Here is a 16,287-nt window from a genome sequence, read left to right on the forward strand (position 1 = left end):
GTAGCTAGAATGGTCCTGGCCAGAATACAGAGCTGGATAGAGCTTGAGAACATACTTTCGCATCTGCAGGCTGGATTTAGATCCTGCATAAGTACGATCGAGCAGGTCCTTAGGTTTCTACTAATCTACTGGAAAGTAGTTAGTTTGGGTGGCGGTACCATCTATGCCACCTTTGTTGACCTCAATTCAGCATTCAACCTCGTACCTAGGGGCAAGCTGTGGGGGGTCCTCAGTGACATGGGGATGCCACTGGAGCTTCTGTCTGTTGTAATCAACTTACATGAGGGGAATTTCGCACAAGTCCGCTGGGGCAAACAAGGGCAGGTCACCAATAGGTTTCCGGTGTCCCGTGGCGTCAAGCAGGGCTGCGTTCTAGCGCCGACCCTGTTTCTGTTATACATAAACAGGGTCGTGCACTACTTCTCAGCCTTTCTGACAGATGCCCCCTCATTAGGTGGCACGAAATATCCGTTACTTATGTTTGCGGATGACACCCTCCTACTTTCGCAGACACAGGTTGGCCTGCAGGCGGAATTAAATAAATTTGAGGAATTTTGCCTCGATCATGACCTCCAGGTAAATGTAACTAAAACAAAGTTAATGGTCCTTACAAAAGGCAGATCCGTGGTGGGCCGTGTCACTGTGAATAACATTGAATTAGAACAAACCAATGTTATGACCTATCTGGGAATTGTCCTAGAAAGTAAAGTGAGATGGAGACCCCAGATCGACAACCTTTCTCTCAAGTTTGCCCAGCTCTCAGGGTGTCTGGTTAAAGAGCAGAGATATTCGCAGACAAAAAGGATTGGACCTGCTTTAAAAAATTTTAACCTCAGGATAGGTTCAGCGATCTTGTACGGAGCGGACCTTTGGGGTTTTGCGGACCTTTCTCCCCCAGGTTAAAGTCCAGAACAAATTCCTTAGGAAGTTAACTGGCCTTCCCAGTTCTAGCCCCATTATTCCACTGTTAATGGATTTGGGTAGTCATTCCATTGATGATTTAGCTCGTTTTATGCCAGTGGCTCTCTGGAGGAGGATTTGGACAACCCCTGATCTGGCTCTTTTTGCAAAATCTATTCTGGATGTTAGGTCCATTATGGGGTCGGGTAATATCAACTAGTTTAAACAGGTTAGACTCCTCTTGGAGACCATGGGCTTGAGCAATTTGTGGACTGACCCCGCAAATGGCCGTTTTCCTTCCAAGAAAGTATTTAAAAGCCTGTACTGGTCGGCTGTTCGTCAGAAATGGATCGGCCAAACACTTGCAACTTCTTTGTCCGGTCTGTTTCTGGAGCATAAACTCGATCCTTTCTTGGAAGATTATTGGGATACCATCACCAAACTTAGCACAGGAAACTGTTCCACCAGCTAAGGGTCGGTTCGCTCCCCACTGGATTATTTACCAAAAGATGGAGGGGCCAGGAGGGTGCTTTTTGCCGTAGGTGCCCTATCCGCGTGGAATCCGTCGGACATATATTTTTTGAATGCCCGGCGTATGTAGCACCACGGACAAAATGGCTCAAACCCATTTGCCGTAACATGGGTACCAGGGTTGGGTTGGAAGCTTTAAGGATTATGAGGACGGAGACTAGTTAACCTATTGTAATTGCGGTTGCGAAGTTTTTGGGAAGGGTGTTGATTATTAGGAATAAAGAGTAAACCACCCGGTTGGTTTTAAGTAGCCTTGTTATCTTGACTGCCCTATGTATTTTTATACTTTTTCTATTTATTAATTTGGTACCATGTATTGGCCACATGTATATACATTTATTTTGTTGCTTTTAGCGTAATTCCTGTTTTTATCTTTTACAACAATTGTATTTTATTATGTACGTCTTTTATGACGAAAAAATTCGAAATAAAGACATATGAACTGAACTACACTTAATAGTGGATATACGTGAATCAAACGATATTACTGCTTCCACTAGGTTTGTGCACATGCAATATGAAACCATGATTATAAGAGAACCCTTGAAGTTGGCCAGACTGTTTTAGAAGCGAAGCAACAGTAGTTGTGAGTGAAGAGAAAAATATGTACAAGGGAGTGAGTGAGATTATGCATAATGGCTGGGAGTCAATCCATTTTAAAGAATCAGGTTTGGTTCAACATGGAAGCTAACACCAGTCATGAAAATAATCTAAGTAAATTTGAATACTGAAAATACGTGCATCAGCATCTGTCAAACAATGAGATTGGGTTAGGAGGGGTTGGCTTCAAATATGGTGTTCCTAGCACATTTTGGTTATTGGAGTAATCCAAGGTCATTCACTCATTGATTGATTACATTTTGAAATAGTCATACAATAGAAAGGGTGTAACCTTTGGGGTACATTCTGCCTAGTGATTCAGGCAGAAGCACACAGCTCTACTCTATACAAACTGAGCCTGCATATCTATTTCAACTAAGCAAAAGCCCAGTAGTCTGAATATGGAGCTTGTGGGTTTCTGTAATCTGTCTGATAGGTTTGTTGTCAATGGTGTAACACAGCCCACGCAGACCCTGTGGTACAGGGGGGCCATAAAGTTCCAGGGGGCCCCACCGGCTCAGTACTCTGTCCAGAGAGCTCCTTAATTTGTCCAGAGTAGGCCCTCCACATACCTTGCGGGGGCCCCCTCAAGTTTCATTACACCAGTGTTTGTTGTGTGAGAAAGTGGTTTATTAGTTGCAGTGGGTTTGTGCCCACCTCAAGTAATAAAGTCACTATCCTGTTAGGTCCATTCTAAGGTTTCAGTAGATTAAACATTGACAACCCCATGATAGCTATGGCACACAGCAGACAGGTGTAAATTAACAAAAATATGTAAATCATTGAGAAGCACCAAAACAGTTAAAAACACAGCACAATAAAAACTCCAATCCAATATAAAAACAAATCAAAATGACTCCAAAATAAAAACCCAATAAGCCAAACCAGAGATAATTTTTTTAAAGGTTTAACAGAAAATAGCCCCAACCAGAGTTCCAATTTCTGATAAGCACCATCAGAGGCATTGTCTCTGTGGTACTTAATATTGAAGTGGTTATTTGCGAAACATTTGTTGCTTACTATCAAACTCTATATGTTGCAAGGGAAGACACTGACCTCGACCATCTGCGCGAATATACAAGTTGCGTTCCCACCCCTATGAAATGTCTGCTGCTATGCCAAGACCAGAAAGAAATGCTCTATATCAAAAAGCTATTTGCAGCCATCTTGAAGATGGAATAGAAGAGGATGCATGGTGCGGACGGACTACCTTCAGAGTTCTATTCAACATACAGATGGTTCCTTGCCAGTAAGCTGTTGTCCATGTATCAGGCTGATTTGGAACAGGGGGAAACTCCAGCAGTCTTATAGGGAAGCACTGATCGCTGTGTAACCTACTAAAAGAGAGAGGGATCTCGTAGAAATCCACTCCTACTGACCCTTATTTCTTCTGAATCGAGATATGAAATCGAGTCGCATCCTAGCCAATAGACTCCTACTACTATTATCGACCGTGATCCACACAAATGAAAAATTGATTTATCCCTACACATAACACCTTCATGAATGTAAGACGACTGTTGGGTCTGATGGAGAAAGATAGAGTGGAAGAGGAGAAAGCAGTAGCAGTGCCGCTGGACATCGAATAGCCTTTGACACACTGGGATGGCCTTACCTGTTGTGGAGCTTACACTTAGTCGCCCTTTTAGCTTTTCTTTTTTAACTGGACATCTTTTTACTAATGGTGGTTTGCACATGTTTGCCCTAGTGCGAGAATTTGCCATGCACACATTTTTCTGATAGAGATTGTCACCCTGTGGTCTGCACAATTAGTTCCAGGGTTACACATTAGAATGAGATGCCCATTTTTTTAATGTTTGTGCTCGTAGATCACTTTTGCTCCCCTGACTAACTAAGAAGGTTGTTCTGCGCCTCTGGCACATTATAAAAAGCGTTACTGTTTTATTATTTAAACAGCTTCCATGCTGAAGTCTGTGAGAGGTACTTCACTTCACACTGGAATTATCATGGAAGCTGCAGTGAGAGGTGACTGAGATGCAGCTAAGTAGGCCCGACCTTCAACTTGAGAAGATAGCTGTGTAAAAGAGGTGTGCAAGCCTGCACACTTAAAACAGGGTGCATTTGTTAATGCACAGAGGCTGGCTTCCAGACACATGATACCAAGGTGTGGTGTTAGGTATTGCAACAGGCCTGGCAGATGGGTACTGCCAACACGCTCATTAGTTTTTTGTTTTTTTTATCGTTTTTGAATTTTTTCATGTTTGTACACGATACAATCTGCTAGCTTTAATATTTAAAAACAGTACAGTGACATTTACACTTATGACACTTGGTGGGGGATCAGGCCACAAACATGCTCTCATTAGTTTAGAGGTATTAGTGATAGATAGGAGTAACCTTAGTAACATTAGGAACAATTAACATGGTTAGACTGATTGTGTTTTCTAATAATGCTTATAACAATGATGTGTCATCTCTCTAATAATATTCGTAGTTAATTTTTCGTTTACAAAGATTGGAGCTTTGTAATACACATTTGACAATGCATTATCAGTTCTTTTCTTTATGACACGTTGGGAATGCAAAACGAAAGGGTTAGATCGGTTTCCACAAATTTCTTGGGAATCAGAGTGGTCATGTTCGAGGTTACTGACAAACATTGATAACTCTGTAAAGTTAGGGATTTAGATGTGGTACTCTGAGCTAGCCAGTTTTCTTGATCTAAATACACATTCCTACTAAATGTGTAGGAAACATATAACATACTGTCAGACGGAGATTGAGGGGCTAGGGCTGGGGTTCCAGTGATGGGTCCAGCTTTAGCACACAAGTCCACTGGCCAGAGTACGAATTAGACAGTTTCTCTCTGTAGGATTCTAGATTGCCCACATCACGAGTGCCCTGCCTTCTCTCTCCCATCATATTTGCCTTTACGATCGAACCACTAGTGTGCCCGTTACACAAGAGAGGCCCAGAGAGGGGAACTCCCCCGGGGTAGGGGGCATGGCAGTGGCGTGTGATATCCTCACATGGGGATGATGCCCTTCTGTACCTAAGATGCATCTCCTAATTAGGGGATGCCCCTCAGTGCCCAGCCATCGAGCCTGTGAAGGCATACATTGTTAGAAATAAGTGATGCATCAATCCGGAGAGGATTAGGTTGAAAAGTAAAGCTATTATAGCATGTATTTGCTTTCTTTTTTCTTCTTTCAAATCTGATAGATTATCTCAGATGTCTCAATTTTCATAATCCAAAAAATATATTAGTTAACACATAATATTCCAGATGCATTTTGGGCAACTAAGTGCCCTTCTTCAGGGGACCCATCTGTGAATAAAACCAATGATATGCGCTTGTAATCACAACATAATTAAACATACTCATGAGATGTTCAATTTAATACATTTAGTATTCAAATGTCATAACATGAAGGTGCGTTGTAAATCATTCCTGTGATATGCCTCAAATCTCTGTAATTATATGCACACGTGACTGGTGTCACTATTAAAACCCGAAGAATAACAAAATGTTGCAGTGAGTAACAAATCGCCCACATTCTAAAATCTGCGTTTTGTGTGCTTGTGAAGGATGGACTGGTGATATTAGAAGCATATAGCCAATCATAAACAGTCGCGTAAACCGTGTTCACAACTCAAAGTCACATAAGGAAAATCTGTGATTAGTAAACCAATAGATGAAGAGAAAAGAACAAAATGATCCGGTGTGCATGCAAATTCATGCTTTATTTATTTTATTTATTTTTAAAGTTTTATATAGCGCGAACAAGATCTTTGCAGATATCAGAGCGCTTTACAGAAAACAGTAGGTAGGATAAACAAACTGTTGAAAACAGTATAAAATTCGGTAGTGAGTGAGTTGCAAAATAGGGTAGCAATCGCACAAGAGTATGCACACTAATACAATCAAGAAACAATAATATAGAAGCCGTCCAGTGTCGACTCGAATAAGATTATAGCACCCCAGAGGGTGAGGAACCACACTGTTGAAAACAGAATAGTAGGCAGTAGTGAGTGGATTGCAAGTTAGTAAAGCACTCAAGTCATAGTGTACAGCCCTAATAAACAATCTGGAAACCAATAATATAGCATCCGTGCAATGATTTTGATCCAGTAGCAGTCATAAAAGAGTCTAACATAGATAAGCATTCAGGTAGCCGATAATATAGGAGCCATGTACTGTCATTGTTCCAGTAGCAATAGGGTTCAGGTGAACTTAGCCATAAGGATGGCTTTTACCTCTTTCTTGAAGAGTACAGAGGAGGGGATAAGCCTAGTTTCTGGCCGGAGTGCATTCCAGATCCTAGGTGCCATCCCAGATAAGGAGCGTTTGTATGTTTTTTCCTTCCAGAATCTACGAGGTTTCAGGAGGAGATTCTTTGTGCTTCTGTTGGATCTTGAGCCTCCTGATATAGTCAGCTTGTGAGTGAGGTAGTTGGGTGACTTGTGGTGTACGGCCGAGTGTGTCATACAGGCAATTTTCAGCTGAACTCTGGCTTCAAAAGGCAACCAGTTCAGGGCTTTTAAGTCAGGGGATATATGCGAGTGTTTTCTTGAACCAGTGATGAGTCTCACGGCCGCGTTCAAGGAGGCTCGTAGGGGCGCCGTTGTTGTTAGGGGGAGCCCGCTGAGAGCCACAATTCCGTAGTCTATGCGAGGAATTACTAGGGCTTGTACAACAGTTCGGAAGTCCTTGGGTGGTAGGAAGGGTTTGAGTTTTCTCAGCGTGTTGATTTGGAAGTTGGCTCCTTTAGTTGCTTTGCTAATATGCTGCTGCATGTCAAGATTGGAGTCAAGTGTGATGCCAAGGGATTTTGCAGAGTCCACGATGGTGGGCTGGACATTTAGTGCGGTTAGATGATTGAGCCAGGTTTGGGTGATGGCCTTTTTCGCAGGAGGTGAGATCAGAAGGAACTCAGTTTTCAGAGCATTTAATTTAAGGTGATTGTCTGCCAGCCATGCTTGGGTGTTTTAGTGTGGCATTCAAAAGTTTGATGTCTTCAGGGGATTGAAGCTTGAGGTAGAGCCGAGTGTCGTCGGCGTATATATGGAAGTGTACCTTTGATGCTTGAAGCAAGGTGGTGAGTGGTTCCATGACGAGGTTGAACAATGTGGGGGATAGGGAGGAGCCTTGCGGGACGCCTAGTGTTACGGGCACAGGCGAGGACAATGCGTTGTTGATTTCGAACTTCTGAGACCGGTTATGCAGAAAGGAAGTGAACCATTTGAGAACAGTCCCGGATATGCCCATTCTGGTATTTAACAGCTCCAGTAGATTCTCATGTTTGACCGTATCAAATGCTGAGGAGAGGTCAAGAAGGATGAGGAGGCAGAACTCATTGTGATCAAGGATTTGGAGGGCGTCATCAATTATGTGTGTCATAGCCGTTTCCGTGCTATGTTTTGCTCTGAATCCTGATTGGTGAGGGTTGAGGAGGTCAAACTGCTCAATGTGTTTTGTCAGTTGGAGTTGTACGCATTTTTCTAGCAATTTGGCCAGAGTGGGAATATTGGCGATAGGTCGGTAATTGTTTACGTCGGCCGGGTCAGCTGTGGGTTTCTTGAGTATAGGCGTGACTTGCCCTATCTTGAGGGAGTCTGGGATGAGTCCTTGTTGCAAGGAACAGTTGATGATTTTAGTCCAGAGTGGGAGGAGCAGGGGGGTGAGGGCTTTAACAGCGTTGGCAGGTAGGGGGTCTGTGAGGTGATTGGCGGGTTTCAAGGTGCCGAGCAGCTTGTGAATTGATTCTTCAGTATAGGTGTCGAAGGACGTCCATGAAGCGTTGTTTTTAGGTTGAGTGTTAGTTATGCATAGGGAGCTGGAATATCGACTTACATCCTTGAGGAGATCACTTCTTATATTGTCGGTCTTTTGCTTGAAGAAAGCAGAAAAGTCTTCGCAACTTGGAATATCCTTTGTTGAACTGTTAGGTTGTAGAGGTTGCGTCTTGGTTTGGGTTTTGACTAACTCGAACAGTTTTCTTGGTCGGTTTTTTGCTTGATCCAGCTGTTGGCTAAAGAAGACTGATTTCGAGCGTTTGATTTTTCTGAAGTAAGCGTTTCTCTTACTCTTAAGCGCTCGAAGGTGCAGTGCTGAGGGGTCAGATCTCCACGTGCGCTCTGCCATGCGCATAGCACGTCTGTCTTCATTGAGTCTACCATCATACCATGGGTTTGAGTTCTTGGAGGCGACTCTTCATTTGCAGGGGTGCGGCTTCATTGATTATTGCAGACATAGTGTCTAGGTAGAGGTCGGTCAGTGAGTGCACATCAGAGACGCCCGTCGGGGGAAGAAGGAGACTGCCTGTGTGGGCAGGCAAGGAGTTTGGGTTAAAATTCTTCATGTCCCTCTTCCAGATCTTGGTTTTGGCAGGTTGAGCCGGGTTAAGTTTGACCTTTTCATTGATGAAGAAGGTGATGATGTGGTGGTCTGACCAGTCAAAGGGTTCGATTGCCTCCAGCTGGGTAGAGTCTTCTTTGGCGATGATAAGGTCAAGGATAGAGCCTTTTTCATGTGTTGGACGGTTGCAGATTTGGGTGAGGTCCAGCGCGTTGAGGAAAGTCTTAAGGCTATTCACCACAGCGTCTTTCTGGTCGTTCTAGTGGAGGTTGAAGTCTCCCAAGTAGATTTGATTGATCTGCCGACCGGCGTTGGTGGATATCGTGTCCATGAGTTGTTGGGAGAAGGTGAGGTTGTCCCTGGGTGGGTGGTAGATAACATGAAGGGAGCACACAGGTTTGCCCTCGCTAGTAATATCGAGGCAGATGAGTTCGCAGGAGGAGAGGGAGGGGGAGGTACCTTCAGTGACAACGAGGTTGCTCCTGTAGATGCATGCGATTCCCCCGCCCGTCTTGCCATTTCTGTCGAGTCTAATAATGTGATAGTTGGGGGGTACTAGTATGTCCATTATAGGTGTGGAGGCTTCAGTTAGCCGCGTTTCAGTCAGAATGGCTAGATCGAGGTCCATTGATAAGATGAGATCCGTGATGCCGGAGGAGTGTCTCTGGGCCGATCTGCAGTTGAGCAGGATACACTTTAGTCTGGGGGTGATGAGAGTGGGTGAGTGTTCTAGGGAGAGGGGGACTTTTCTGAGATTACAGGGGACGGAGCTTCTATTGCTCATTGTGGGGGGCCTGAGGGGATTTGTGAGAATCGTGGGTATGGGAAGGTGTGTGGTGGGTGGGAGTTTTGTGGGACCTGGGCCATATGAGCGGAGTAGAGTGTGCAAGTCTCGGTCAGAGAAGGGGTGTAGGGTGCGACGGGGGCAGCTGGTGGCCTTGCGATCGAGATAGAGGGCCAGCGCGGGGAATGATGAGTGAAAAGGTTTGAGGGGCGAGTGGTGTATTTGTTGGGCGCAGAAGTGGAGGGTAGTGTGTGTCTGGGGTGTGTGAAAAGAAGTTCTTTGATGGAGTGAAGATCTTCTTTGACTTGTAGGAGGGTGGATATGATCATGTCCAGAGTTGGATTGGGGACGGTATTGGGAGTGAGAGCAGTGGGTGGGTGATTGAGTGGGGCAATGGGGTGGGCACTGGATCGAATGGGGCGGGATGTGCATGCGATGATACATGGCGCTGGCTCTGCGGCCGTAGTAGGTGGGGTACAGGGCTCTGCGGCCGTAGTAGGTGGGGTGGCATTAGATGGATGAGAGAGTTCGTGAGCAAGGGGCGTGGATGGCGTGGATGAGGACAGGGGGAGGTTTGTAGCGTAGGTGATGGCGCTGGTGGAAGGCGGCGCAGGTGAGATGAGGGATGAGTGTAGGCTGGAGAGGGAAGGAGTGACAGTAGGATGGTGGGGGCTAAGAATGGGGGGATAGAGGATAAGGGGTTGGGTTGAGGGAGGTGGTGTGTTCCGTGAGTCTGGCCGGTAGAGTGGGGTAGTGGGGAGTGAGAGTGGGGGGGGGGGGGGAAAGGGTGAGAGTTGGTCGTGTCGCGGGGCATGGGAGATAAGCACAGTGCGGTGGAGGTGGGTTCTGCGAGACTCGTGTAAGGTGTGGGATGGGGGGTAAGGAGGGTGGGGGTATAGGGGATGTGTGAAGGGGGGTGATATTCACCAGTGCATGAGGGGTGTGGGGAAGTGAGATCGGATGGGTGATGGATTACAGTGGGATCTGCGGCGTTCGCAGGAGTCGTGAGGTGGGGGTGAGGAGGGTGGAGGTATGGGGAATGTGCGAGGGGGGTGATCTTCGCATGGGGGATTTTGGGAAGTATGATCGGGTGAGTGACTGATTACCGCGCTGGTCAGAGGGGAGAGGTGTGAGATGCTCCTCTGCTGTGATGGTTTAGGCAAGAAGTACTGACGCTTGGAGTTAGGGGGTGTTGTGTAACCCGTGGTGTTAGGCGTGGGGTATGAGGGAGAGTGTTCTCTGCCAATAGATGCGGGGTGAGGAGATGTTAGGTTGGGTGTGTGACGGACTATAGCGCTGGGGGGATGGGAGAGGTGGGTGTCGATCAGCTGTTGAGATGATGGAGATAGGGGATTGGAGTTGGACGGTGTTGTGTAACTTGATGTGTTCGGAGTGGAGGTCCGCCGTTTGGAGATGTGTTCTAAGAATGTAGGGAACAGGTTGTCGAGTCGGTCGAGGTTCCTATCAGTGGCTTGGAATAGTATGGTCCCGTTGTTGTAGATGGTGATGGTGGCTTTGTCTGGGAAAACTTGGGATGGCGTGATAGACAGCGTTAGGGCATGAGTGGATTTGCTGGAGGTGGAGCTAGTGAGAGTGGAGAGGAGCGCTTTCCTCCACTGTGCTCTACGCCATGTATAGAAGATGATATCGGTGCTTGTGGCTCCATTGGTCAGTGAGAAGTAGGTGTCCTCAAACGGGATTTCAGGGTGCTTGATGTAAACCAGTTATTACTTACGACCATGAAGTCATGGAAGCCTTCCTAAAGGTAAATACAACAAAGTGAACTGGTGATAACAATATTCAAGTTAAACTAAAGCAAAACCTGTTGTGTATCTTGATACACTTACTTAGTAAAGCGCAAACTCGCGTCTACAAAACTGTAAACGGGTAAAATTGCTGAAAGTGGGCATGTAGCGGGCTGTTACCATTCAGGCAAGTCTGCAATAAAAAGTCCACCGTCAAAGATCTGATATTGTACATTTCGTACCGAAAATAGGTACAGAAAACAAACGTACTTGAAGCACGGGTTAGAACTGAAGTCTCTCAATTTCAGCGATGACGTTCACAGCGTGGTGCAAAACAAGTGAACTGGTTAGCTATTCGCAGTAAAACCTTTGAAACGCGAGTAGAAAAACGTCACGTGGTCACGTGACTGCATCAACCTGGGGACCATCTTGTAAAAGGTGAATAAATAGCTTATTTCCAATGTAGTTCAATAAAGTTTTAATCATTGGAATAGATGTGAAAAATACGAACAAAAGTGTAAATGTAAATGTGGTTCGTAAACGAAACAAGTCTGTCAATGTATAGATGAGAAATAAAATTAGTTCGAAAAAGAACAGATATATCACAGAGATTAGTTAGTCATGAGACTACCTAATTCCAATTAGAATATGTATGGATGAAGAATGAAATAAATTAATCTGGTGGATTGTCCAGAACTAACATTCTGTGGGTAAACAGCCACATATATGCCAATCTTTCATGCCTGAAAGTCTCAAGTCATGATTACATTTTAAACAATGTTCAAAGAAACATTAGTCAATTACTTTTAATGACATTTATGTACAACCACCGATATTCGCCTATACTCGAGGCTCCAATCTAAAAGAACTATTAACAAAACCGGACGTGGAACAAAAGAACATCACATTCAAAGGCCTGCAACCATGCCATAATTGTAGTAACTGTAACAATGCAATCCGTGGATCAAGTATGAGTCATCCTATGAAAGGTATCAATATCAAATTAAGAGTGAATGCCACTTGTAACACCATGTATATATGATTAAGTGCCCATGCGGCCTGTGTTACGTCGGAAAAACCACTAGGAAAATTAGAATCCGGATATTGCGTATCAAGTGCAATAACCCTATTGTAAGGCCTAAACATGTATTTATCGGTTTCACATAAAGACTGGTTTAGTAGTCTGAATTCGGAGGCTGCGAGTCAGTGTAACCAGAGGGATAATCCTGCTTCCTGAAGTCTGAGCCAGTTCGTTCGGTTTCATCTGAGGGATTGCTCAGTAGCTTGAATCCAGCACCAGAAAGTGTATATAGCCTGCGGATAGCTCTGATGCACGGTCCTAGCCTGCAGGGTCCGTTTCCTTTGAGGGATAGCTCAGTAGTGTGAATTCCAGGCTGAGAGTCTGTGTAGCTTGGCAGCTCTGACTCCTTGTGAAGGTGGGAGGTAGGGTAGGAGGATGACATGTGGTTATCAAGGGGGGTAGGGCTATGCTCATGCGCCCTGGCTTGGCAGTCTTGTCACACCATATTCAATAATCCATCCCTTGCCATGAGCACCTAAGTCTAAGCATTTACAGATGATCAAGCCCCATACTTTTTTCAATGTCTGCAATACATCGGCCACCTAACATCACAGATCATTACTATCTCTTTTTAGTAGCTGTTGAATTAATTATTCTCACTGTACACAATTATATTACATCTTTACTATGTGCTTCTCTGAAACCTAGTGTAATTGCCATTATAAAGAACATCTAGTAAAAAAAAACAAAAAAGGAGAGTATCATAAATATAGGAAATTAAAAGACATTTTAGTTACCTGGATCATGGCTTTTCTTATATCAGAAATCTTGAATAGGAAGATATCATTTGTTCTGTTGTTGTATTCATAAATGGCGAGCCTGGCTGCTTTCAAAACAGCAGGATCATCTGTGCTAGCATTTCTTGGAAATCCAGGCTGAATTGTTGGCTTCTGCATGTAGAGTACTGCAATTAGACAGACAGAAACAAACGTTTTCTGGTTGCAAATTCAATAAAATCAAGACAACGGCTCCTGTTTGCATGGATTAAACATCCCACACAAGTAATGAATGTTCTGCCAAACACTGTGGTGTCTTACGATCGCGCTGGCAGACGCTCACATACAATACTATCACTAACCTGATTAACATCTATAGGGAAAAGAGCCCACTAGTATATTTGGCTTTGCTTTGCTGTGGTATTACGTGTAGATCCAGGTCAGATGCTGGCCAAACATCCCTAACATAGCAGTAATATCACCCCTGAAAACAGCCTTTGTCTTTGGTTTGTCACTATTAGCGGTCTGCTGTTCAGACCTACTAGATTGTGCAGAAACTGGCAACCATCAAGCATACAGTTCTAATATTACAAATATGATCAATATTACCGTCGTCAACACGTTATCCAACTCTTTTTAAAAGGGTCTAACAAATATTGTTACACTGTAAAACCTTCACCCCGAGGATCTTTCCATTGTAATAACATTCCACCATTAAAAATATATTGCTTTAACATATGCTTTGCACAAGAAATAGATCAGCCGTACTGCCTTTGTAATAACATTTCACAATATATAAAGCTTATTGCTGGCACTGAATATAATTTTTCCCATTGAACCAGCGCGGCCTACTGTCTATTAATGGCTTGACACAATAACTGAATCGGGCCACTACATAGAGCATAAGCTTTCCCACAAGGCAACTAACAGGCATACGGTGTCAAAATTGCAAATGCATAAAATTAAAAAACAAAATATAAGTCCTCCTCAGAATGGTTAGCACAGTGACAATCTTCTACCCCAGGGGTTTGTCAGTGGAAATAAAAACAACACCAAAACCTACTTTGGTAATCAGTGAAATTTCTATTAACAAAACACCTCTCTAAATGCTAGAGCAGAGTATAGTAATAATGTATCTTTAAATGCCTATTCGATTTAGCATATGATATGACACCAGACCTATTGTCTTACAACTTTAAAGAATAAAGAAGCCTATATCATAAGCTTGCCCACAAGTGAAAAATGTAATAAAAGCACTCTTTTTCAGTGGAAACCGTCAACTTCTGCCTAAGCAAATGTTGTATTCAGGGAAATCAAAATGTGGGTAGAACTATGGGCTAGATGTACGAAGCATTTTTGCATTCATTAATGGCTAATTCTGCGAATTTGGCTGTATGCTTCCGAAAAAATGCTTTCCGTGATGTACAAAGCCCAATTTGCGATTCAAGGTTTTGTGATTCGGTTTATGGATGGTGCGTATTGAGGGCATGCCTTCCTAATATTGAATTGGAATGGTATGTACAAACATTTTGCAACCGAAATGTGGGCCCAAATTGTTTTTATTTACCGCCAATTGAAAGTTGGTGGTAACCCATTCTCAAATGGTAAGGGGTCCATGGGACTCCTCCTTTGAGAATAATTGCATTTTTTTGGGGGGGGGGGGCTGGGGGGGGGGGGGGGGGAAGACCAAGCAGTGGTCCACTGTCCACTCTTAAAAAATGAAATTTCAAAGTTTCATTTTTTTTGTTGTAAATGCATCCTGTTTTCCTTTAAGGAAAGTGGGCTGCACTTAAAAACACATGATTGCTTTATTTAAAAGCAATCACAGACATGGTGGTCTGCTGACCCTAGCATGGCACCATCCCTGTGATGGCAGAGAATAAGAGTGGTCATAAATTGCGACCCACTTCATTAATATTCATGAGGTAGGTCTATTTGCGAATTGCTAATGAAACTCGAAAGAGTTTCCTACATTGTGAAAAGCGATTTCCTAATTGTTTTTCTCAAAAAATCTCAATGAGGTAATCTGTATTCGGTAATCCTATTTCCGTACATGTGGGCCCAAATCCCTTTCTTAGTATCGATCCTGGCTTATCTTTTTCTGTTGATCACATATGGTCTGGCAATATCTCTTCTTTCAAGCTAGACCTAAAAGCTATAATGCACCATGTAAAACTGAGACATGGTGAAAGTGTTCTTCATCTCAGACAGAGACTTCTCCGTTACAAGTACTTGGACATTTCATGACACTTAGGAAAATGTAAAGATTTCTGTGCCATATTACACTAATGAGGGTTACCCACCTCTGAAGGAAGGTATTTTTTATTTGATTAACATCACCGCTACTGTGTGTGTCCATCATAATGCATTTAATTGAGAAATGAATTTATGGCAATTTTCACAAAACTGCTTTCCTAGCTGGTTAACAGATTAATATTTGTCCACATTGACCTATTTCAGGATGGAATTCTGGCTGTGAGTGGATATATCAGTTGTGTGGGATTTTATAAATTATCCACTTGTCCAAGGAATGAGAGGATTCAGAAATCTACTTGTCCTCTAAAATAATCCACTTGTTGTTTTTGGTGTTATAGAGTTAGGTGACACATTATTGCAGCTTTCACTTTATTGCAGTGCCTCTATGATTTTATATGTCTCATCTTATATCAGGGTTTTGATTATGCCACTTATTTTTCCAACTTTCTGCAATCTACATAGAGGGGCTGGAAGTAAGTGGCAAGCAGTAGTTCCAGGGTGGGAATACTCTGGCATTCGATGCACATTCACAAGCTAACATGTTTAAGGGTATTCACTAACTCCTCCAATCTCTTCCCACATGGGACCAACTTGGAAATTTACTCCCACCAAGGGCAGGAGTAAAACATTTTCCAGAATGGGAAAAGGGGAGTGCAGGGTAAGAGTGTGTACATCTGTTTGTTAGGAGTATGGTTTCACATATTTCGGTACACTTTAGTACATGTATGAAAGTTGTACATTTGCACCAGTGCATAGTCAAACACCAGGAAGTACATTTTTATGACTTTCTTTAAGATCTGGACCACTCAGGCAGAGCTTGGCACCGGAGCAGGATGGTGGCTCTGCAGTGGAGCTGCCACCAGGGTTGTGCTATTGGGCTTTCTCATCACCCAGCAGTGGGGTTCCAAAAGGCATAGAGTGAAGGTACCAACCCGGAAACCGTTCGCCACTGAGGGATACCATCCTGACAATTCATATGGCAGAGAATAACTCCCCATTCTACCAAAGCGGAAGGGGCATTGCCAGGCTTTACTGTAGCGCTTTTCAAGTGAGTTCTCCTGTGAGACCAGTGAGCTAATCCCGGGGCTGGCACAGTTAGCTCCTGCTTCAGACTACCACAGGATGTGCACCACAGACGATGACATTCCTTCCTCCCTTGCCGGAGAAGAGCACAAACAGCTCACACTGAAACGTGGCCTGAGCATATCCCAGGCAGAAGGATCCAGAGGCAATAAGCTGGGAGCAAGGTGGGGGTGGGGAAATCAACAAACACAGCTCCCTGCTAACCATGTGACTACCACGGCGAATAACACTCTGCCCACCCATGACACTCCATTGAGATAACAAGGGCTTAG

The 16,287-nt window shown here is 43.9% G+C and overlaps 1 protein-coding gene across 1 annotated transcript in view; it reads right to left on the reverse strand.

Annotated features, from left to right (window-relative positions):
* The window catches only part of CST7 (cystatin F), a 170,242-nt gene that overhangs the window by 67,796 nt on the left and 86,159 nt on the right, over window positions 1–16,287 (reverse strand). Inside the window, exon 2 of the mRNA XM_086925346.1 lies at window positions 12,698–12,864. Within this exon, the coding sequence (XP_086781472.1) occupies window positions 12,698–12,864 (167 nt within the window). The remainder of the gene's footprint in view (window positions 1–12,697; window positions 12,865–16,287) is intronic.

Source organism: Lissotriton vulgaris, chromosome 6, assembly GCF_964263255.1.
Source record: "Lissotriton vulgaris chromosome 6, aLisVul1.2, whole genome shotgun sequence".
Classification (NCBI taxonomy): Eukaryota; Metazoa; Chordata; class Amphibia; order Caudata; family Salamandridae; genus Lissotriton; species Lissotriton vulgaris.